Source organism: Symphalangus syndactylus, chromosome 1 (genome assembly GCF_028878055.3).
Source record: "Symphalangus syndactylus isolate Jambi chromosome 1, NHGRI_mSymSyn1-v2.1_pri, whole genome shotgun sequence".
Taxonomy (NCBI): Eukaryota; Metazoa; Chordata; class Mammalia; order Primates; family Hylobatidae; genus Symphalangus; species Symphalangus syndactylus.
In genome coordinates, this window is record NC_072423.2 from 128,130,455 (window position 1) to 128,152,834 (window position 22,380).

General features: G+C 46.8%; 1 protein-coding gene across 1 annotated transcript in view; it reads right to left on the minus strand.

The window, feature by feature from the left end:
* TRIM71 (tripartite motif containing 71) overlaps positions 1 to 22,380 on the minus strand; it is an 83,941-nt gene that overhangs the window by 22,082 nt on the left and 39,479 nt on the right. The window contains exon 2 of the mRNA XM_055284637.2: positions 2,541 to 2,708. Within this exon, the coding sequence (XP_055140612.1) occupies positions 2,541 to 2,708 (168 nt within the window). The remainder of the gene's footprint in view (positions 1 to 2,540; positions 2,709 to 22,380) is intronic.

Genomic DNA, 22,380 nt, shown 5'->3' on the forward strand with positions numbered 1-22,380 from the left:
GAGACGGGGTTTCACCACGTTGGCCAGGCTGGTCTCGAACTCCTGACCTCAGGTGATCCACCCGCCTCGGCCTCCCAAAGTGCTGGGATTACGGGTTTGAGCCACCGTGCCCGGCTGACACCAGTGGTTAAGTTCCTCAGGCGATGCCACAGTGAAGGCTGGGCACCAGTGTCCAGGAGAAGCCAGCAGGGTAAGGCATTTATTTGTCAAGGTCCCAACTGTCGTGGCATAAAATGAAAGACACAAACCACTTCATCTGCAGGGACAGATGCACTGATACACAACAGAAAGATGCACAGGTGAAGACATTGACAAAGGAGAAGAGCAACACAGAGACACTCAAGGCATTTTAAAGACAACGAGCAATACTGGCATAACAATGACAGGATTAGTCATTCCAGAAAAGTCTCTCAAACTTCCAATTTTATGATCTGAACATCACAAAATCTGACTCATCAGAAAAGATTGTTTCAGTATCATGCATAGGAATGTGACAGCAGCTGAGAAACTTATTAAATCAAATCCTCCCTCTTCTGTAAGACACATGATCTCAATTCTTTAGCATTTTCAAAACTGATTTTTTTTTGAAACAGAGTCTTAACTGTTGCCCAGGCTGGAGTGCACTGGCATAATCTTGGCTCACTGCAACCTCCACCTTTGGGGCTCAAGTGACCCTTCCACCTTAGCCCCACAAGTAGCTGGGATTACAGGTGAGTGTCACACCACACCCGGCTAATTTTGGTACTTTTTGTAGGGTTTCCTCATGTTGCCCAGGCTGGTCTCAAACTCTTGAGAGCTCAAGTGATCCACCACCTCGGCCTCCCAAAGTGCTAGGATTACAGGCGTGAGCCACTAACCTGGCCAGAATCTTACTTTTAAAACAATTCACTTATATAAATATTCTAGAATGGTTCCTATGTGATTTCTCCTAGAGAGTGAACAACTTTTCTTGACTTTCAAAGTATCCTGTAACACAGGGAAAACGTCACAATTTTCTGATTTCCTAAAACCTTGTCACCTGGATCAGACAAGGTTTAATAGAAATTCAGGCACACTATCACCTAACTATGTAAGAGAACCCTGCCAATTATCAAAGTTACACATGCCCCTCCCTAGCGTTGACAGGAATTCAACAGAAACAACAGTTTCAATTACAGGGGATTTACCATCCAGGAAAGGACTGAAGACACTGAACCTCAGATAACATTCTCCTGCTCAATAATTTCTCACATATAAATAAGTAAATCTGTATCACAAAGGTCTCTGTCTAAAAAGCATTAGGCCGGGCATGGTGGCTCACGCCTGTAATCCCAGCATTTTGGGAGGCCGAGGCAGGTGGATCACCTGAGGTCAGGAGTTCGAGACCAACCTGGCCAGCATGGTGAAACCCTGTCTCTTTTACTAAAAATAGAAAAATTAGCCGGGAATGGCAGCGGGCGCCTGTAATCCCAGCTACTTGGGAGGCTGAGGCAGCAGAATCACTTGAACCTGAGAGGTGGAGGTTGCACTGAGCTGATATCCCGCCACTACACTCCAGCCTGCGTGACAGAGTGAGACTCTTGTCTCAAAAACAAAAATAAATAAAAGGCATTGGCTGGGCTCAGTAGCTCCCAGTACTTTGGGAAGCTGAGGCAGGTGGATCACCTGCGCTCAGGAGTTCAAGACCAGCCTGGCCAACGTGGTGAAACCCAATCTCTACTAAAAATATAAAAATTAGCCAGGTGCACCAGGTGCGGTGGCTCACACCTATAATCCCAGCACTTTGGGAGGCCAAGGCAGGCAGATCATGAGGTCAGGAGATCGAGACCACCCTGGCTAACATGGTGAAACCCAGTCTCTACTAAAAATACAAAAAATTAGCTGGGCGTGGTGGCGGGCGCCTGTAGTCCCAGCTACTCGGGAGGCTGAGGCAGGAGAATGGCGTGAACCCAGGAGGTGGAGCTTCCAATGAGCTGAGATCGTGCCACTGTACTCCAGCCTGGGCAACAGAGTGAGACTCCGTCTCAAAAAAAAAAAAAAAAAAAAAAATTAGCCAGGTGCAGTGGTGCACGGCTGTAATCCCAGCTACTCGAGAGGCTGAGGCAGGAGAATCACTTGAATCCGGGAGGTGGAGGTTGTGGTTAGCCGAGATCACACAACTGCACTACAGCCTGGGTGACAGGGCAAGACTCCATCTCAAAAAATATTTAATAATAATAATAAGCAGCATTAAGCACCCAGCCTTTCTGCGGTCCTGGTTGGAAAGTGCCAATGTCCACTTTGATTTCGGGAGGCGGCTGGATGGGACACGTGCAGGTGGTATGCTGGGGCCCAGGCTAGGTGCTTAGAAATCTGACCAGTAACTTTGGCCACATCCCTGACATCTTCACGAGACTGCCAGAACCCCTAAAGGGACTGCTGCTGCAGGGATGTCACCTGAGTTCATGTGGGTCACTATTCCACCCCCCACACTTGAATCTGCCCAACTGTCTGTCCATGCCACCCAACAGAAAGGGGGGCTCGATTCATGTGGGAACTGCAGAAGGGCAGGGAAGGCTCACCTGGATTGCCTGTCGTCCCTGCTGGGCATCTGCCAGCAGCTGGATGGTGAGTGCCCGCGAGTCCTGCAGCGCCTCCTGGAGGTAGATGAAGCTGTGGCCCCCGTGCCGGCCCATTGTGCACTCACGACAGATGGGTACAGAGCAAGTGTCACAGTACAGGTGCAGCACCTGGGGACAAGAGAGGGTACAGGCGTCAATGGAGATGCAGGATGGGAGGAAGAGGGAAGATGGCAACTGGAGGGCCCTGGATCCCACAACCGAACCACCAGCTTCCCAATGAGCAAGCACACCCCAAAGGGAGAGGCAGCAGTGGAGTAACTGCAAACATAACTAAAAATATCTGCTTCCTTTTTTCTCCCACTCTCTCTGCCCCAAATCAGGGGGGAATGGAGGAGGGAACACAACTGAATGCCACATCCCACTCTAGTCTCATTTAGAACTGTAACAGAGACACTTCAAAGGCAGAAACCAAACAAAACAAACCTCCTGGCACGAGAGTTTGCCGTCAATCTTGGCTTCACTATCCAGAAAAGTTGTTAAGACTGTGTTGCCTAGTCTGATATTGGTGGCCTGGATATAAGAATATACCAGAAAAGTTTCCTTTGCTGCTCTAGCCTGGATGTGTGGAGCAAGGTTAAGAGCCAGTAACAACCATCCTCACACCACAGCTTGCAGTGCAAAGTGGCAAAGCATGGTTCTCCCAGGCACTCAAGCAAGCTACAGGCTTAAGTTTCTGGAACGAAGGCAAAAAGCTAGTGGTAAGGTCAGCCAGCTCCTTGCCTTTCTTCTTCATACCAAGTTATTCCAAGGAGTTGAACCTGGGAGGCAGCCAGTGCTGACAGAACTGCTTTATGTGATGTTCTACACTGCCCTGGGGCCCAGCACTCTGGGAGGGAGGGAGAGAGAGAAGGGTTGGCACAACCTTTACCTGCTAATAAACAAGGAGCTCTCAAGAGAGAAAACTCCTTGGCACAGAAACTGGGCCAGTCTCATTACTGTATCTCTCCACAGAGCAGGGCACTTAGCGCCACTCTGTAAATGTTTGCTGGATTGCTTTCAAAAGCAGAGCTTAAATTTGCCTCTGGTACACCTGGGCATGAGGGGAAGCCAGCTAACATGCAACAGGCAGGGTAGCAGTATACAAGGGGAATTCTTCCACAAATACACCACCACACTTCATCTCCAGGTGAGGACAGGAGTTGGAGAGTGCTCAAGGCCACAGTGTTAGCAAAGACACAGCAGGGAAGCCAGCATGAGCCTTCTGCAGAGCTGGTTCCAACACAGGTATGACACCAGCTCTCTCATCATCAGTACAAAGCACCTTGCTAGGTACGGTGGAGATCCAGGACGCGAGATTCCAGGCGATTCTGCGCAGACTGAATAGAAGCTCATTCTGGCAAGAAACAGGGCAGAGTGTTGTGGGAGACAGAGATGGGGAGAAGGCTTGGAAGTGGCCCAGAAGGTTTTCTTAGGCGGAGAGCTCCAAACAGAGAGGGCTGGGGGCAAACAGAGGGAGACTGCTGCTTCTTTCCTTCTCCAAGATCTTTATTTTATTAACAACCAAAATCTCCACATAAAGTGTGTCCACTAGAAAAATGCTCCCCCTAAATGGTTCAGTCAAGCGCACAGAAGTTGACTCCACTCAGGGCCAACTGAGTTAATAGGGAAGTGTGTAATCTAGCATGGGTTAAACTGGTTCTCTAGAAATTTTACGATTCAGAAACAGGAAAAAGGAAAGATTTAGGATATTGTGTTTTTACTTTTGTGAAGTAACAGTTCTGCTATAACCAGCAGGTTTTATGGATCCTACTTTATTTGTTTGTTTTTGAGACAGAGTAGGTTTTATGGATCCTACTTTATTTGTTTGTTTTTGAGACAGAGTCTTGCTCTTGTCGCCCAGGCTGGAGTGCAGTGGCGACGCGATCTCGGCTCACTGCAAACTCCGCCTCCCGAGTTCACGCCATTCTCCTGCCTTAGCCTCCATGGGAGTAGCTGGGACTACAGGTGCCCGCCACCACGCCTAGCTAATTTTTTTATATTTTTAGTAGAGATGGGGTTTCACCCTGATAGCCAGGATGGTCTCGGATCTCCTGACCTCGTGATCCGCCCACCTTGGCCTCCCAAAGTGCTGGGATTACAAGCATGAGCCAACGCACCTGGCCCGGATCCTACTTTACACAAGGGAAATGTGGTAAAGTTTGTAACTTTCCTACCAATTTTGATCACTGCAGTGCTTTGCCAGCAATGATGGCAGACTGAAACCAGGTAGCAGCAACTTGCCTCCTTTAAGTCAGTTGCTTTTTAAGATGATCTATCCTTCAGAGATTATCTAATCCTGATAATCTTTTAAATCTAAAATTCTCAGGTATAAATACTAACCAAAAGATGCTGAGCTGGATGAATTCAGGAAAAATTCCTGGCCGATCCCTTTTTACAACGTGGTGCTAAAGCAATTCTACCAGTTTGAACTACATTCCTTTCCTTTGCTCTCTCCATTTGTCATGGGAATGAAGGGATCACTCCTATGCTGATGTGAAGTGTGAAAAACCTTCCATCAGAAAGTTTCTTTTACATGTGAATAAAACATGCCACTAAACCTTCGGGTGGCCTCCCTGCTTCTAACAGCTAAGCAACCTTGAGAACGCATCCGCTCTTTCCCTCTTCTCAAGACAGCTGTGTGGACTGAATAGCACTCTCCTGCTTCCTTCGGACTAAGGGGCTCTTGCAAATTGTTAACTACCTAGATTGCTCTCATCTCCATGGCTAGTGAGTAGAAAAGAACCTCAGGCTGTAAACTTGAGCCTGGCACTACCTGGCTATGGAACCATCTTGTCCAATCACCTCTCTTGACCTGTCTGGGATTCAGTCTCATCTGTGAAACAAAAGGGGCCTGACTGGGTACCTCCGGGAGACCCCTTCCACCCCAGAAAGCCTATCTATAGAGACTTGACAACAGAAACTAAAGAGCTTCAAAATTAAGTTCTAGTAGCTGGACGTGGCAGCTCATGCCTGTAGTCCAAGCTCCTCAAGAAGCTGAGGCTAGAGGAGCACTTGGGCCCAAACTACAAAAAAAAAAAAAAAAAAAAAAAAAAAAAAATTGCTGGGCATGGTGGCTCATGCTTGTAACTCAGGAGCCTGAGGTGGGAGGATCCCTTGAGCCCAAGAAGTCGAGGCTGCAGTGAGCCATGACCATGGCACTGAATTTAGCCTAGGCAACACAGGCTGAGTGCAAAACAAACAACAACAACGAAACAAGTAGTAAGTTCTGGGCTGAGCCAGGGTGCCCACGCCAGACTCCAACTGTGTAACTATAAAGAATTAAGGGGATTTTTCTTAGGTTTAGATCAACCTTAAAATACAGAACCTGGATGATGCTGGACATTTGCAATCCCCCCATGAATGGTAGGTTTTAAAAGATTCTGCAGATGCAGTGGCCAGAAAAAAATCCTGGTCAGAACAGGTAGTGGCCGGTGATGGCAGCAAAAGGCAGGGTGCCCTGAACCAACACCAGAGCCCTCCCGTGACCAGCCTTGAGAGCCCAGATATACAACTCAAAGGGGTCTCTGAATGCAATCCCTGTTTGGTATCATTTTACACAGGATCCATGCAGTTCTAAGTACCCAGAACACACTGTGGTTTCAGAAGAGCCAGTGCTTTTACAGCTCCAGGCTGCCTGCAACAGAGATGGGGGCAGGGAGCACCCAAATAGTTGATAATAAAAAGCTACCAGTGAGTAAAAGAATAGCCTCAATGTGCTCGTTATTAGTAAACAATGAATTTTTAAAAGAATGCATTGTCCAAAAACTATAAAATGAAATCCACTTTTATAAACCTTCCAGCTAAAAGTTGGAGCAAAACTTTAAGATTTCATGGTTCATTTAGAAGCTCCAAGTCTCATCTAACCACAATTTGAAATTGAAAAATCACAATTTTAGAGCTGTTAAAACAATCGATAGGTAAGGATGTGCATGGATGTAATTCTCTCTGAAACAGGTGTAGAATTATTTTTAAGGGAATAAACTGGAGCTGTGTGGAGGGTCCTATAGCCAGAAATGTGGGAGTAGCCATTAACAGTGGCTCCCGGGAAAGGGGGGAAGGGACTGGGAAGAACAGGTCGTCTAGCAGCAGGAATTCCAGGGCCTGTTTGGGGCTTCCCGGGCAGATGCACAGACACGCCCCCTCGGGCCTGGCGACAATCCGGCTGCCCCAGCTAAATGGAGGAGGCTTGACCTCTGACCCTGCAAGTGACCACCCTCTTCCCTGCCCCCAGCTAACAGAACGTCCCACCCATTGCCTTCCTCTCCCAAAATTTCTAAAATACCAGGCAGAGACAAAGACCTAGGAATGTGAGCCCAGCAGGAAAGGAACGGGCGGCGGACTGGGCTGGGGGGGGGGGGATGGGGGAGGGAGGTTACAGGAAAAATAAATAAAAATACAAAGTAGGCACTTTTGTACCTTAGCCAGTGTTTAAATAAAATGCTTTGTTAATGAACATGTGTGTGCGCACGTGTGCACATGCAAATGCACATACACCCAGGCTTCTGGAATCTAGATTTTACACTATCTGTGGCCCAACAAGGAACACACACACCAAGGGACTTCTGTTGGAGCCCTGCACATCTGAAGAATGAGTTTCAGGTTTAAAACACAACTACCCCTATCAGTGAAGAATGTACGCTGAAAGGATAGAGGAAGGCCCAGATCGCCATTTAAGTTCATCGAAATATCTCAACTAAAATATATAAACTGCTGTAAACTTTTTAAAGATTAAGTTTGATATCCCTTAAAATGACTGAGGACATTTACTTGGGCTCCCACAAACCAAGGTTGAACCGTGACACCTGGCTAGATCTCCACCCACCCAAGAGGGTTTCTGAGTTTCTCATTACAGAAGTAAAGTGGAGGCAACAACCGGTTCCAGAAGCAAATGAGGCCCAGATGAAGCCTTACCTGTGTGTGCTACTCTGCAGGTTCCCATGTGGGACAACACAGGATTCGTTTTAAAAATGGTAAGCCAAGTTCAAGGGGGTAAAGTCTAGCCATGAAACAAGTCTATTAAGTAATATTAAAACAAAGCTTTACTTGACTGAGATAGACTGAGTGCTTGTGCTCAAACCTGCAGCCCAAACCCTCAGCAGAAGCCTCTCCTGTAGCTCTGGCCACGTGCTGCCCCCACAACTATGGCCTGGATAAATAGAAGAAAGGATAGAGACCCAGTTCAGGCACAGTCCTCACCAGTTCAAGACAACAGAGCCCCGCTGCAGACAAACTATCCTTTCTTTGGTGGGAGTATGGGGAGGGAGTATTTCCAAAAACATTTTTTATTTGGCTAGGTAACAAGTATTTGTTCAAATGAAGCAAGTAATACAAGCAAATAGTTTTTTTTTAAATATCCCTAATGTCTCACTCAATTGTCTCCACTTTAACCATGAAAAAAAAAAGCTTTATTCTAGGCATAACTTAATTCTTTAAGACAAAACGAAGTTTCTCTTAACTATATTAACTTGGAGAATGTTCTGGGTCACTCCATGCAGAGATGCCTAGCCTTCCGAATGGCTGCATGGTATGTTGCTATATGAATGTACCACAACTTAATGAGTATATGCTAATAAAATTGTAAAACTGTTTCCTGATTTTTGAAAAATCACAAGCAATGCCACAGTTAACATCCTTGTTCTTTACCGAAGCCCTAGTTCTCAATTTGGTAATATATTCAGTTGTTACATCACTTGACATAATGGTTATTGGGGGAAATCTACTTGCAAGCTTGGAAAGTAAGAATTCCCGAATTCTTTTCAGTCAGGTCGACCTTCACCCATGTGAAGGGCAAAGTACCAGTTTCTGTTCTCAACACAACCAAAAACAAAAGGCCAGCAGGGGATGCCAGGAGAGGCCGTCAGTATGGACACAGTTCACAGTTGGGACTGGAGTTAAGATCTACTTCTGCTTGGGCAGAAGGCTTTGATGGGTGCCAACATTGAAAAGGGGCCTGGAAAGAGGAGCAGTCCAAGGAAAGAAAAAGTCTTGTTGTGTTGCGTTTTGGCAGTCTCAGTGTGTCTGTTAAATAGACTAAGCGGGGCTGCTTCATGGTATCTCTAGAAATTGAAGGAATCTCAGGCAATAAAAAGAGGCGTGTTAGGAATTAAAACACACACACACACACACACACCCCGAGGCCCACAATCCCCTTCCTGCAACTCCAACATCCAAAACTATGCTCTGGAAAACAAGTTTTTCCATATACTATTTGGCAGCAAAACTGATGTACAACAAGGTACCATAGTTATTACAGTTATTTTTGACAATCAGTACATTTTTATGTATTCTCACCACAAAAAAATAAGTATGTGAGGCAATGCATGTTAATTAGCTCAATATACACACTCTACAATGTATACGGACTTCAAAACATGTGGCACACAATAAATATGTAAGATTTTGACTGGAGATGCTGGTTTAGGTCTGTAATATCAGCACTTTGGGAGGCCAAGACAAAAGATCACTTGAGCACAGGAGATGAAGGCTATAGTGAGCCATGATCACATGGCTGCACTCCAACCTAGGCCGCAGAGCCCGAGACCCTGTCTCAAAAATATGTATGTATATATATACGCACACACACACACACAAATTTTTGTCAATAAAATAATTTGAAAAACTGGAACTGGTGTGAAAATGATCAATCATTTTTACCTATGTCATTTAGTAAATATTTATGTATTTCACTGCAAAAATAATATTACTTTGCAGTCCTATTATATGTATTATGTAAAGGCAAAGTATTAAATGTACACATGTAATATTGTCTGGCTGAACAAGATTCATTCCCAGGCTAAATAAGCAATATAACACGTGAAGATCTAAAAAAAGGAGGGGGGGGTGGGGAGATGGTAGGGAAAGTGGGAGTGTCCAAGAACAACCTAAAGTGGGGTCAGAAGCATCTACTCATCTCAAATTTAAATCTTTGGGCTCCATGGACAAGGCAATTTGAAAGGAAAACTTGAAATCAGAGAGGGATGCCGTTATCTCTGCATCTGAACTCATCGCAACTGCTGGTGCCCAGGGAGAGGTGTAGTTTGACAATCATAAAATGTCATCTGTTAGCACTTGTTCACTTAAAGATTTTATGTGACTCCAAAAACCACACCATGCTCCCTTCCTAATTTTCTTTAAAAATTCTTCACTACCACTGACTGCTGCTCCCCCAAAAGTTGCCATTACTCCTCCCCAACAGCAGCCAACCAACCACACCTAGCAAGCCCCTGCTCCCCCAATGCCCCATTCTACAAGGCTTCCAAAAAGCTGCGTAGGTTCCTTCTATCACCTGCTCCCCTGCTTGTGGGACCAGGCCCCACAATCACACAGGCCCTTGGTGAAGTGGTCCAGCTTCACAAGTCCCTGAATTATTTTCCATCAACACGGCTCTGTCCAAAGTCTCAGAGCCTCAACATACTCCAGCAGCATACCACCATGTCTAGGTGTTTCTCCTGAACCCACAGCTCTTACTAATAACATACACAAAACACAAAGCACTGACCAGGCATGGTGGCTCACGCCTGTAATCCCAGAACTTTGGGAGGCCGAAGAGGGTGGATCACTTGTTGACTAGCCTGGCCAACAAGGTGAAACCCTGCCTCTACTAAAAATACAAAAATTAGTGTGGTGGCAGGCGCCTGTAATCCTAGCTACTCGGGAGGCTGAGGCGGAATAGATTGAACCCAGGAGGCACAGGTTGCAGTGAGGAGAGATCATGCCACTGCACTCCAGCCCAGGAGACAGAGCAAGACTCCATCTCAAAAGAGAACAAACAAACAAACAAAAAGGCCTGGTGCGGTGGTTCACGCCTGTAATCCTAGTACGGGCGCATGCCTGTAATCCATCTCAAAAAAAAAAAAAAAAAAAAAAAAATTCCTGGAAGCATCATGTTTTAAAAGTAAGTCCTGCTGTACATGGTGGCTCACTCCTGTAATCCCAGCACTTTGGGAGGCTGAGGCAGGCAGATTACTGGAGGTCAGGAGTTTGAGACCAGCCTGGCCAACATGGCAAAACCCATCTCCTCTAAATATACAAAAATTAGCCAGGCGTGGTGACAGGCATCAGTAATCTCAACTACTCAGGAGGCTGAGGCAGGAGAATCGCTTGAGCCCAGGAGGCAGAGGTTGCAGTGAGCCAAAATCTCCAATGCCTCCAGCCTGGGTGATAGAACAAGTCAGACTCTGTCTTTAAAAAAAAAAATAAATAAATAAATAAAATAAAGCAAATTAAAAGGTCCAGATAATGAAAGTGACTAAATTCTGTTTACAGAGTTGAATGCTGGAATTTGGCTGAGCTTACTTGCTGACTTGATAAAAAGAGAAACAGCCTCATTTTTGGCTCACAGGAACTATCAGAACTATTAAAAGTGTGAAAATGAGTTCATCCTGGAAGAAAATCATTTTCCCCCAGCAATGACTCTCTTAAGGAAGATGAAAACCCAGATAAGAACAATGCCCTGGGCAGCACAGCAAATGCCTTCAACCAGTTTTGGCAGAGTCAGACAAAGTAGTTTCATGAATATGTCTCTTGCTGCCGCCTAACCCCGAGCGCACAGCCATCAGTGTGGCCTGAGAAAGGGTGGTATAACTCGTGTATGTAGTTTTCTGTGATTCTGACCCTCCGCAGGCTGCAGCAGTGGGTTTTTTGTTTTTTTTTTTTTTTGCTTGTTTTTTGTTTTTTTGAGACGGAATCTTGCTCTGTCCCCTACGCTGGACTGCAGTGGTGTGATCTCCAGCTAACAGCAACCTCCAACTCCTGAGTTCAAGCGATTCTCCTGCCGCAGCCTCCTGAGTAGCTGGGACTACAGGTGCGTGCCACCACATCCAGCTAACTTTTTGTATTTTTAGTAGAGACGGGGTTTCATCGTGTTAGCCAGGATGGTCTCAATCTCCTGACCTCATGATCCGACTGCCTCAGCCTCCCAAAGTGCTGGGATTACAGGCATGAGCCACCGTACCCGGCCCTGCTACAGTGAGTTTTACAGGGCAGGAGCAATCCTCCAGGTGAACCATAAGGGGCAGAGGTCGAGGTAAAAGGAGACGAGGGGATTCTGGCAGGGAAAATGACAGGCACCCCCCATGTTGAGCTAAAATTAGCACTTCTCCAAGCCTTTGTGAAGACACACATACACACTCACAAAAACAAACAAACAAACAAAAAAAACTTTTTTTTTTTTTTTTTTTTTGAGACGGAGTCTCGCTGTCACCCAGGCTGGAGTGCAGTGGTGCGATCTCAGCTCACTGCAAGCTCCGCCTCCCGGGTTCATGCTATTCTCCTGCCTCAGCCTCTCGGAGTAGCTGGGGCTATTTTTTAAAAGTATAATCATGATGTTGCAAAATACCAACTCTGTGGGACAACACACATGCCAAGTGGGGGAAGAGGGATGCGTACTGGGGAATGTAGCTATGCCTGCCATTTCCTTTACCCAGACTATCCACCCTACACCGGACCTGAGCCTGAGCCCTGAGGGCAGACGGCAGACACTCGTGCTCTGTCCCTGGGGGCACTGGGGTGTCAGGACCCTGTTGACATCCTGCATCCTGCCTTTCAAAGCAGGGGATCTCGAATAAACAACACAGTCCTCCACACTCTGCCTCTGGCGAACCCAGCGGGCACCAGCTCCCTAGGCCCTTTGGACTTACTTGACTCCCAGATCAGAATCTGCTTTTTGGGCTGGCACCTTGTTATCTTCACCCACCCCACACAGCTTGAGGCAAACTCATGGCCCACCGGCCCACCACCTTCAGTCTCTCATAGATTTCCTGAAGGCTCTGCAATAAAAGGGCATCTTCCTGAGAGTGCCACACCTGTGCTTGGGGTGTCCTCTAACAGATCCAAGTTACACTACACAATACTCAGTGACAGCTTAGAAAATGCCAGAGTTGTGTTTTGGATTACTGCCTCCTAAACATAGTTCTGAATAAATAAACATGTTTACTTAAATAAAACTTGATAGCTACTCAGAAGGCTGAGGTGGGAGGATGGCTTGAGCCCAAGGAGTTCAAAGTTACATCAAAGTTACGGCAGGTTATGATCATTCCACTGCACTCCAGCTTGGGCAACAGAAACCCTGCCTCAATCAATCGGTCTTGGATGTTTAAAAGTAAAAACAAAACTTCCACATCAATGTATGTTGTATACACAACATACGTGGTACATACACACAATAAGATGTTTGTCAGTAACTACACAGAAGAAGTTCAGGCGTGGTGGCTCATGCCTGTAATCCCAGCACTTTGAGAGGCCGAGGCAGGTGGATCATTTTTAGTCAGGAGTTTGAGACCAGCCTGGCCAACATAGTGAAACCCCATCTCTACTAAAAATACAAGTTAGCCAGGCCTGGTGGTGGGCACCTGTGGTTCCAGCTACTCAGGAAGCTGAGGTAGGAGAATTGCTTGAACCCGGGAGGCAGAGGCTGCAGTGGGCCAAGATCTCACCACTGCACTCCAACCTGGGTGACAGAGGGAGACTCCGTCTCAAAAAAACAAAAACTAAACAAATAAATAAATAAACAAACCTACATACAAGAAGCTTAAAGACACTAAGACTGGTGAAAAAGTCAAAATCAAGAGAATATATGGCACAACTCCATTTATTAATATATGAAGATAAAACTCAACGTGGAAGAAAACAACAGTAGTTGCAGGTGAGAACAAGGGTGAACTAGAGGGATCCCAAGGGAATCCTTCTGGAATGAGGGAAAATCTGTATCTTGATGAGAGGATTGATTACACAGGTATATATAAATCATCAAAAATCAAAATGTACACTTAGCCCGGCCAACAAAGAAAGACCCTGTCTCTACAAAAAAATTAAAAATTAGCCAAGCATGGTGGGGCATGCCTATCTATAGTCACAGCTGAGGCAGAAGGATGGCTTGATGAGCCCAAGAGTTCGAGGCTGCTGTGAGCCATGTATGCACCACTGCACTCAGCCTGTCAGCCTGGCTCAAGCCAGACACAGCAAGACCGGCTCAAAAAAAAAAAAAAAGGTTCAATTACACTCCTCCTTCCCAAAAGTGAGGGGAGAATCCTTCCACTGACAACCTAAGTGTTGAGGGGGTGATGCTTGGAGCCTGGCCACAGCGCAGTACTCTTCATAGCTAAGGACCTAATAAAATACTCATGGAGCCCATAAATGAGTTAACTCCAATGGCCCCACATAATTTACTTCTAATAGGTTGCTACCATTCTTTCCACAACGTTCCCATTAGGTATTATTTTTCCTCTGCCCTCTACTATAAATATTATCTTAAGTTCTATCTCGCAAGAGGCAACCTCCCTGGAGGTTTTGAAAAAATTAGAACCTTGAGTCCCGATTTACAGCACCACAGGCGGCCAGCGGTCATACAAAGCCATATGAAATCATTAGTGTCCCAGCTGCCGCCCCGGCATGCATCTGACCTCTGATGTATTAATGAGTGGCCCATGCAGCTTCCAGCAGCAAATAAAAGAGATTTGTTCCAACACTGAGATCACTGCCCATGTAAATTATATATTTTTAAACTGGACACGAAAAGACAGATTTGGATGTAGACACACAAGTTTTCCGGCTGCCTCCAAGGTTGCAAAAGCAAGGCACGGTTTTAATCTGTTGTGCTATGGACAAGAGTCAGTGGTACTTTGGGGCTGACATTTAAAAAACAGTCAGACTCTGTAGGTGGCCATGTAACTCAGTCCTCGCCTCTTAAACAGCGGGCAACAGTGTACACCTGAAACCTGTTCAGTTCCTAAAGAAGCCAAGTAGGTTTCAATCGCCCATGTGGCTGAAATGGTGTAGAAAGGCAAATTTTTTTAAAGCAAGGGAAAGCACTCATCACCTGGGTAAAACTGTCCTGAGAAGAGAAGCAGAAATACAGACTCAGATGAGAATACACTAGTAATAAAAACTGTTAGTAAATATTACTAGTCACGTTTTCTACCTTTAACACAACCAAACATTTCCCTCCTCTCTGCAAGTTCCATCATCTTGTGTCCTTGTCCCCTGCATTATTTAGTTGCCTTCTGTCTTGATCAGGGTTAGTGAATCAAGGTTACACTGTCCTATTGGTTGATAAGGCTTAGAGCCGGTTAGCTTTCTAAGCAATGCCTCCCACCCGCCACCCCCCTCCAAAAAAAATCAAGCAGTTAAGATATTACTATAGAAATTTTGTTTTAATGCAGAGTTGTTCACAGGCAGTAATTATTTTAAATTGGGAAGTGACCAATCCTGGGAAGCAGTGGATAGCACGTATGTGGCCTCTGTGAATTCTCTGAATGCCAAGAAGTACCCGTGCTGCACTGGGATTGCCGAGGCTCAGGTGGGGTGTGGGGGTGTGGAGGAGTGGGTGCTGGGGTGTGTCTGTGAATTACGGAGATTTGTCTCCAAGTCCCAAGTCTGGGCTCTTCTATGGCATTCCCCAAAACTGCACCTGTCAAGGAGAGTATTAAAGAAAGAAGCCAGACACACTCTCCCAGTACCTCATCTTCCCCCCGACATTCCAGCAATTACCAGAGCCTTTCTTGACATCTTTCTCTGTAAGTAAAAGGCAAAATGAGCGAGAGCAGAGCAAACATCTTCAGTGCAAAAGCAGGGGAAAGGGGGACGCTTAGTCTTGTAAAGAAAATGATTTTTATTTTTTTGTAGAGACAGGAACTCATGTTGTTGCCCAGGCTGGTCTTGAACTCCGCAGCATTCCTCCCACCTTGGCCTGCCAAAGTGTTTGGATTACAGGCGTGAGCCACCGCACCTGGCCAACAATTTATTTATTTATTGGCTGGGCACGGTGGCTCATGCCTGTCATCCCAGCACTTTGGGAGGCCAAGGTGGGTGGATCACGTGAGGCCAGGTGTTCGAGACCAGCCTGGCCAACGTGGTGAAGCATACCTGTAATCCCAGCTACTCAGGAGGCTGAGGCAGGAGAATTGCTTGAACCTGGAGGCGGAGGTTGCAGTGAGCTGAAATCGTGCCACTGCACTCTAGCCTGGGCAACAGAGTGAGACTCCATCTCAAAAAAAAAAAGATTATTTATTTTATTTTATTTTATTTTATTTTATTTTATTTAGACAGTCTTGCTCTGGCTGGAGTGCAATGACACGATCTCAACTCACTGCAACCTCTGCCTCCCAGGTTCAAGCGATTCTCCCGCCTTAGCCTCCAGAGAAGCTGGGACTACAGGCACGTGCCACAACAACTGGCTAATTTTTGAATTTTTAGTAGAGATGGGGTTTCAGCATGTTGGCCAGGCTGGTCTCAAAATCTTGCGCTCAAGCGATCCGCCTGCCTCGGCCTCCCAAAGTGCTGGCATTACAGGCATGAGCCACCGGGCCCAGCCCCACGATTTATTTTTAAAAACTCTTTTCAAGTTAGTGTTTGTAGCCTTTACTCCAAAAGCAGGAAACCTACCCTGCAGACACCTCTACAAATGTCAAAGGGGCAACAGGCCAGCCACACAGAGCCCAGGCCAGGCCAGGCAGCCTGCTTTAGGAGCTTCTGAGATGGAAGCTACCTGTCTGTGCCCCACACAGGGGAGTAACCTGAGGAAGGTGGGCCCCACGGCTGTGATCTAGGCAGTTACTGGGCAGGTTAAGAGTCCTCCCACCTCCCCAAGAGAAACTCCAAACTGTAGAGAGCAATGGTGATCTTCTCTTACCAACCATCAATAATCTAGAGGGTCCTGGGTAGAGCAATGAGGAGACTAGGGCAACTGAAATGAGGCATAAAAGGCAAAATACCTCAAATTTAAAGGCCTAGGCCTTGTTTTTTTTTGGAGACGGAGTCTCGCTCTGTCGCCCAGGCTGGAGTGCAGTGGCGCAATCTCAGCTCACTGCAAGCTCCGCCTCCCGGGTTCACGCCATTCTCCTGCCTTAGCCTCTCCGAGTAGCTGGGACTACAGGCGCCCGCCACTACGCCTGGCTAATTTTTTTGTATTTTTAGTAGAGACGGGGTTTCACCGTGGTCTCGATCTCCTGACCTCGTGATCCGCCCGACTCCGCCTCCCAAAGTGCTAGGATTACAAGCGTGAGCAACCACGCCCGGCCTTAAAGGCCTTTTTAAAGAAAAGTGTGAGGGGTCCGATGCGGTGGCTCGCGCCTGTAATCCCAGCACTTTGGGAGTCTGAGGCAGGTGGATCATCTGCGGTCAGGAGTTCGAGACCAGCCTGGCCACAAAGAACCCTGTATCTACTAAAAATACAAAATATAGCTGGGCGTGGTGGCAGGCACCTGTAATCCCAACTACTTGGGAGGCTGAGGCAGGTGAATCGCTTGAACCCGGGAAGTGGAGGGTGCAGTGAGCCGAGATCATACCATTGCACTCCAGCCTGGTTGACAAGAGTGAAACTCCATCAGAGAGGGGAGGTGAGGGGAGGGGAGGGGAGGGGAGGAGAGAGAAGGGGAGAGAAGAGAACAGGAGAGGAGAGAACAGGAGAGGAGAGGGGAGGGAGAAAGAGAAAGAAAGAAAGAGAAAGAGCGAGAAAGAGAAAGAGGAAGAGGAAGAGGAAGAAGAAGAGGAAGAGGAAGAGAAAGCACAGCAAAGGGTGGGCCAAAGGGCCCAGGCAAACCAGAAGAAACTGGCCCAACAGGGAACAGAACTGGGTGGCAGGAAAGCTGGATTCCTTAGGTGGTGTGACCTGAGGAAGAAGGGCCCAGCCCGTGCAGGAATCACATGGGGATAAACCCACCCACTGCAAAAAGATCAATTCAGCTGCCAAACCAGCAACCATGTTACTGGGCTTCACTAAGGACAGAAATAAAGTCCCAGTCCCTTGGCTTCCCCCCAACCCTCTTCCCACCAGTGTGCACACTCCACTCCAAAGAAGCAGTCATTACAGCAGGATGTAAGCAAAGACCAAGTGAAATGACCCCTGGAAAGCCAGGGAACCCAGGCACCCAGGCCAGCAGCATTCCAGGCAGGGAAATGTCAACTAAATGGTAATAAGACACAATCAGAAAAAAGACCAACATTTGGGGACACTGTATGCAAAACCACTAGAATCAAACCCGTCTTCAGAACCCCAAAGTTGGCCAGGCACAGTGGCTCATGCCTGTAATCTCAACACTTTGGCAGGCCAAGGCAGGCAGATCACCTAAGGTCAGGAGTTCAAGACCAGCCCGGCCGCCCCATCTGGGAAGTGAGAAGCGCCTCTGCCCGGCCGCCCTGTCTGGGAAGAAGTGAGGAGCGCCTCTGCCCGGCCGCCCCGTCTGGGAGGTCTACCACAGAGGCCAGAAGCAATGTGGGGGCTGGACGTGGTGGCTCACGCCTGTAGTCCCAGTACTCTGGGAGGCCGAGGCGGGTTGATCACTTGAGGCTGGGAGTTCGAGACCAGCCTGGCCAACATGGTGAAACATGTGAAAAATACAACAGACAAACCAACCAACCAACCCAGCAACAACAAAACAGGTCTACCCTGGAGTCATACTCTAATTTTTTCTATTTTCCTCCCTTTCTGATCCTTTATCCCACTTTCTTTTTCTTCCTCTTCCTTCTCCTTCTTCATGGTCAAATAGAGGATTGAGTTATTATCATTGATCCATACAAAGTCCCTCTCTCATTTATTTTCTTTAATTCCCACCCCCCATTTCTATTCCCCGTCTTCCCATGCGCAACCTTCCTAATATGTTTGATATGCATCTTTTTGTTTGTATGTATTTTTAGAAAATGTTTATTGTTTTGTGTGCCAAAAAAAAAATTAAAAAAAAAAAAAAAAAAAAAAAAGACCAGCCTGGCCAATGGTGAAACCCCATCTCTACTAAAAAAACACAATTAGCCAAGCATGTTGATGTGTGCCTGTAATCCCAGCTTCTTGGGAGGCTGAGGCAGGAGAATCGTTTGAACCCAGGAGACAAAAGGTTGCAGTGAGCCGACATCATGCCACTGCACTCCACCCAGCCAACAGGGCGAGACACTGTCTCCAGAAGAAAAAAGAAAACCCTAAAATCGCGGTACCACTCATCATGTTTTTCCTCTTTTAGCAAATGATGGTAATGAAAAATAATTTCAAGTCTCAGGTGTGAATGTTAATCAAAAATCCTACCTCATTCCAACAAATGAAGCTTGTTGGATGCTCAAGCATGCTGTTCAACAGAACTTGTGAAACAGGAAACAGGCACCCACTGCCCAGACTCAGCAGGTCAAGAAGCCAGGAGAACCCCCACACTTCTGCCCTATAAAAGTGGTGAGGGGCAGAGCCTGACCATGCACCCCATCAGATACAGAAGGGTAAACTTCACAAAGATGAGAGAAGCCAGACCTGCTATGGTGGGAAAAAGAAAATTCACAAGCTCTTAGCTGGTGAAACAATCAGGTGGTTTCAGTTACATAATCGAAGTTTTCAGGAAACTTTCTAAGCCCTCAAATTAGTCTTTACTTGGGTCCTGAAATTCCTGTCTTGCTCCATCTGGCCCTCAAAAAGTCACCCTTACTTTGTCTATCACTTAGAGTCAGGAAAAGGTGATACACACGGCACAAGAAATCTAAATATTTGGCTCTGTCCTTCCCCCAAATTGTTCTGATACCCTGTGTGGCTTTCCTTAGTCTTTCCACAATACTCATCCCATTGCATCTAAAACTCTTCCCCAAGAAGAGGTGGCCAGGGAGGCTCAGGCTGTTCAGCTGGGCCTCCTGGCTCTCCCAGAACTTCCTCCTGCGCCTCCAACTCCATCTGTTTTAGAGACAGCTCTTAAAGTTGGTCTGTACTCAGACTCAGAGACTATGAAGCCACAGTATCCTGGCCTCATAGGCAAGTGTGCTGTGTTCACTGCTAATTTTTAAACTATTTACATCGGATTTAAGACTGTGCTAAAAGCCTTGAAAGAAAAAACAACTTGAGAAGCTTCTATTCCCAGAGGTGTTTGATGGTCAGTCTGGGCAGGTTTGCTCACGATGTCTAGGCTTAACTGTTAACAGCACCCGCTTTCACTCTCACACATGGCCTGATTTGGAAAATATACCCCTGCTATAGAGGATCAGTAAGACAAATGAGGAATTAACCAAAATACAGTTGACCCTTGAACAACACCGGTTTGAAACAGAAGGGTCCACTTATACATGAATGTTCTTCTACCTCTGCCACCCCCCTAAGACGGCAAGACTAAACCTTCCTCTCTCTCTTCCTCCTCAGCCTACTCAAAAGAAGACAAGGAAGATGAAGACCTTTATAATGATCTACTTCCACTTAAATAGTAAACACATTTTCTTCTTCTTTTCGTGTTCCCCCCAACCCCGAGACTGAGTCTCACTCTGTCACCCAGGCTGGAGTGCAGTGGCGCGATCTCGGCTTGCTGCAGCCTCCGCCTCCTGGGTTCAAGCGATTCTCATGCCTCAGCCTCCAGAGTAGCTGAGATCACAGACACCCACTACCACGCCCGGCTAATTTTTGTGTTTTTAGTACAGACACAGTTTCGCCATGTTGGCCAGGCTGGTCTTGAACTCCTGACCTCAAGTGATCCGCCTGCTTTGGCCTCCCGAAGTGCTGGGATTACAGGCATGAGCCACTGCACCTGGCCATTATTATTTTCTTAGTAACATTTTTTTCTAGCTTACTTTATTGAAGAATATAGCAGCACATAATACATGTAACATACAAATAATACATAATACATGTGTTAATTGACTTTATATTATCTGTAAGAATTCTAATCAACAGCATACTATATAGTTTTTGGGGAGTCTACACACAAATTTGACTGTACAGGGGGTCAGCGCCCCTAACCGCCCACATTGTTCAAGGGTGAATTGCACATGAGGCCAGTTAGAAAAAAATTGCTAAAAATGGCTAGAAATTTTGCACAAAATGACTCCAACAAGAACTTCAGCCACTGCATAGGAGACAATGCAGTAGCATGCCCTTGAGCTAAGCAGGTAAATCAGAAACAGCTTCTCAGGGAGAATGGGACAGACCTAGGAGGACTGAGGTGGAAGATTTACAAATCTGCCAGTTAAAAGGAACAGCTTGAGAAAAGAAGCACGCTATTCCTGGCCAAAGTGCAGAGGAAAAATTCGAAGTAAAACAGAGGGAATAGGGGACCCAAGGAAAGCTCCTGAAGAGAAGTGTGTACATGGCAACTGGGTGACCTTGAGGGGCCACAGGTTAGCGATTGTTCCAGCCACGTGGAAGGAGGCCAGGACACAACCTTGGGCCAACTTGTGTTGTGGAGTCAGAAAACCTGGGTTCAAATGTTGAGTGGTCCTTCTCCAGCAATTTTGGATAAGCTGGCTCACTGAGCTGTTTTCACCCATAAATGGGGATACTACATTTCCTCTCGGGGTGGTGGTGGAGAATTCATCCTAAGAGAGAGTACATGAAACCCAAAAATGTCCATGGCAGTTCCAACAGAAAGAAAAGGCGCGGTTGCCGGGCGCGGTGGCTCACAAGGTCAGGAGATCGAGACCACGGTGAAACCCTGTCTCTGCTAAAAATACAAAAAAATTAGCCGGGCGTAGTGGCGGGCGCCTGTAGTCCCAGCTACTCGGAGAGGCTGAGGCAGGAGAATGGCGTGAACCCGGCAGGCGGAGCTTGCAGTGAGCCGAGATTGCGCCACTGCACTCCAGCCTGGGCGACAGAGCGAGACTCCCTCTCAAAAAAAAAAAAAAGGCGCGGTCATGAGCCCGTAAGGGTTCCAGCCTGGTAAGTGGCAAGGCAAGTTAAATCACAGTGTTTGCAAGGCAGGACTGACAATGAGCCAAGAAGGCACTCCTGCCCCGGGTTCTCCAAGTTACTTTGTTTGCTCATTGAAAAGAACGTTGAGAGATTTCATAAATAAGATTGGGAGACAGCATGCTGAATGATGACCTCTGACCCTACATGTCCCAAATTCCTCTGCAGGAGGCCAGTGACTCCACTCTTATTCATGTCCAGTCAAAACAGCCTTTCACCCCTTTCACCTTCCACCAACAGAGGTCCTATTTTTAACATCCAGTACATTTCCTTATTGCCTCATGCTTGGCACTATGATGTCCTTGCCCTCAAAGTGCTATCAGTCTAATAGAAGGGACAACTGAATAAGGCCAGCTGAGATGTAATTTCAGAGAACTTCCTGGAGGAGGAGAAGTCAAGTCTTAAAGTGCAAGTAGGGATGGGGGGACAGGGGGCGGGGGCGGTGAGGGGGAGTGGTGAAAATTCCAGGAAAAGAAAACTATTAGAGGGCTGGATGCAGTGGCTCATGCCTGTAATCCCAGCAATTTGGGAGGCCGAGGTGGGCAGATCACAAGGTCAGGAGATAGAGACCATCCTGGCTAACAAAGTGAAACCCTGTCTCTACTAAAAATACAAAAAAATTAGCCGGGCGTGTTGGAGGGCACCTGTAGTCCCAGCTACTCGGGAGGCTGAGGCAGGAGAATGGTGTGAACCCAGGAGGCGGAGCTTGCACTGAGCCGAGACTGCGCCACTGCACTCCAGCCTGGGCGACTCCGTCTCAAACAAACCAACCAACAAACAAACAAACAAAAAGCAAATAATAATAATAATAATAATAAAACTATTAGAGAAAACTAGGTACCTTCTAGCTCTGCCTGCCTAAGTCAGCACCAACAATGAACTCCAATGCAGGCTCTGCTCAGATGGTGCCTGTGGGAGAGGCCAGCTACCCATCTTGGGGCATCTCTCCTGTATGCTGTCCCTCTGAACTGTGGGTTGTTTTATAAACAATACAGACGCAGCTCATTAGCCCTGTGTATCACACAGGGCATCCCTTCCCTCACCACTTAAACCACATGTCAGCTTTACTGGGGTCTGAGATCCTTCCTCCTCTCTCTCAGCCAGGGTTTCCCTCCTGCTGTGCTCCCTAAAACCACCATCCCTGAAGACGAACCTTCATTCTGGGACATG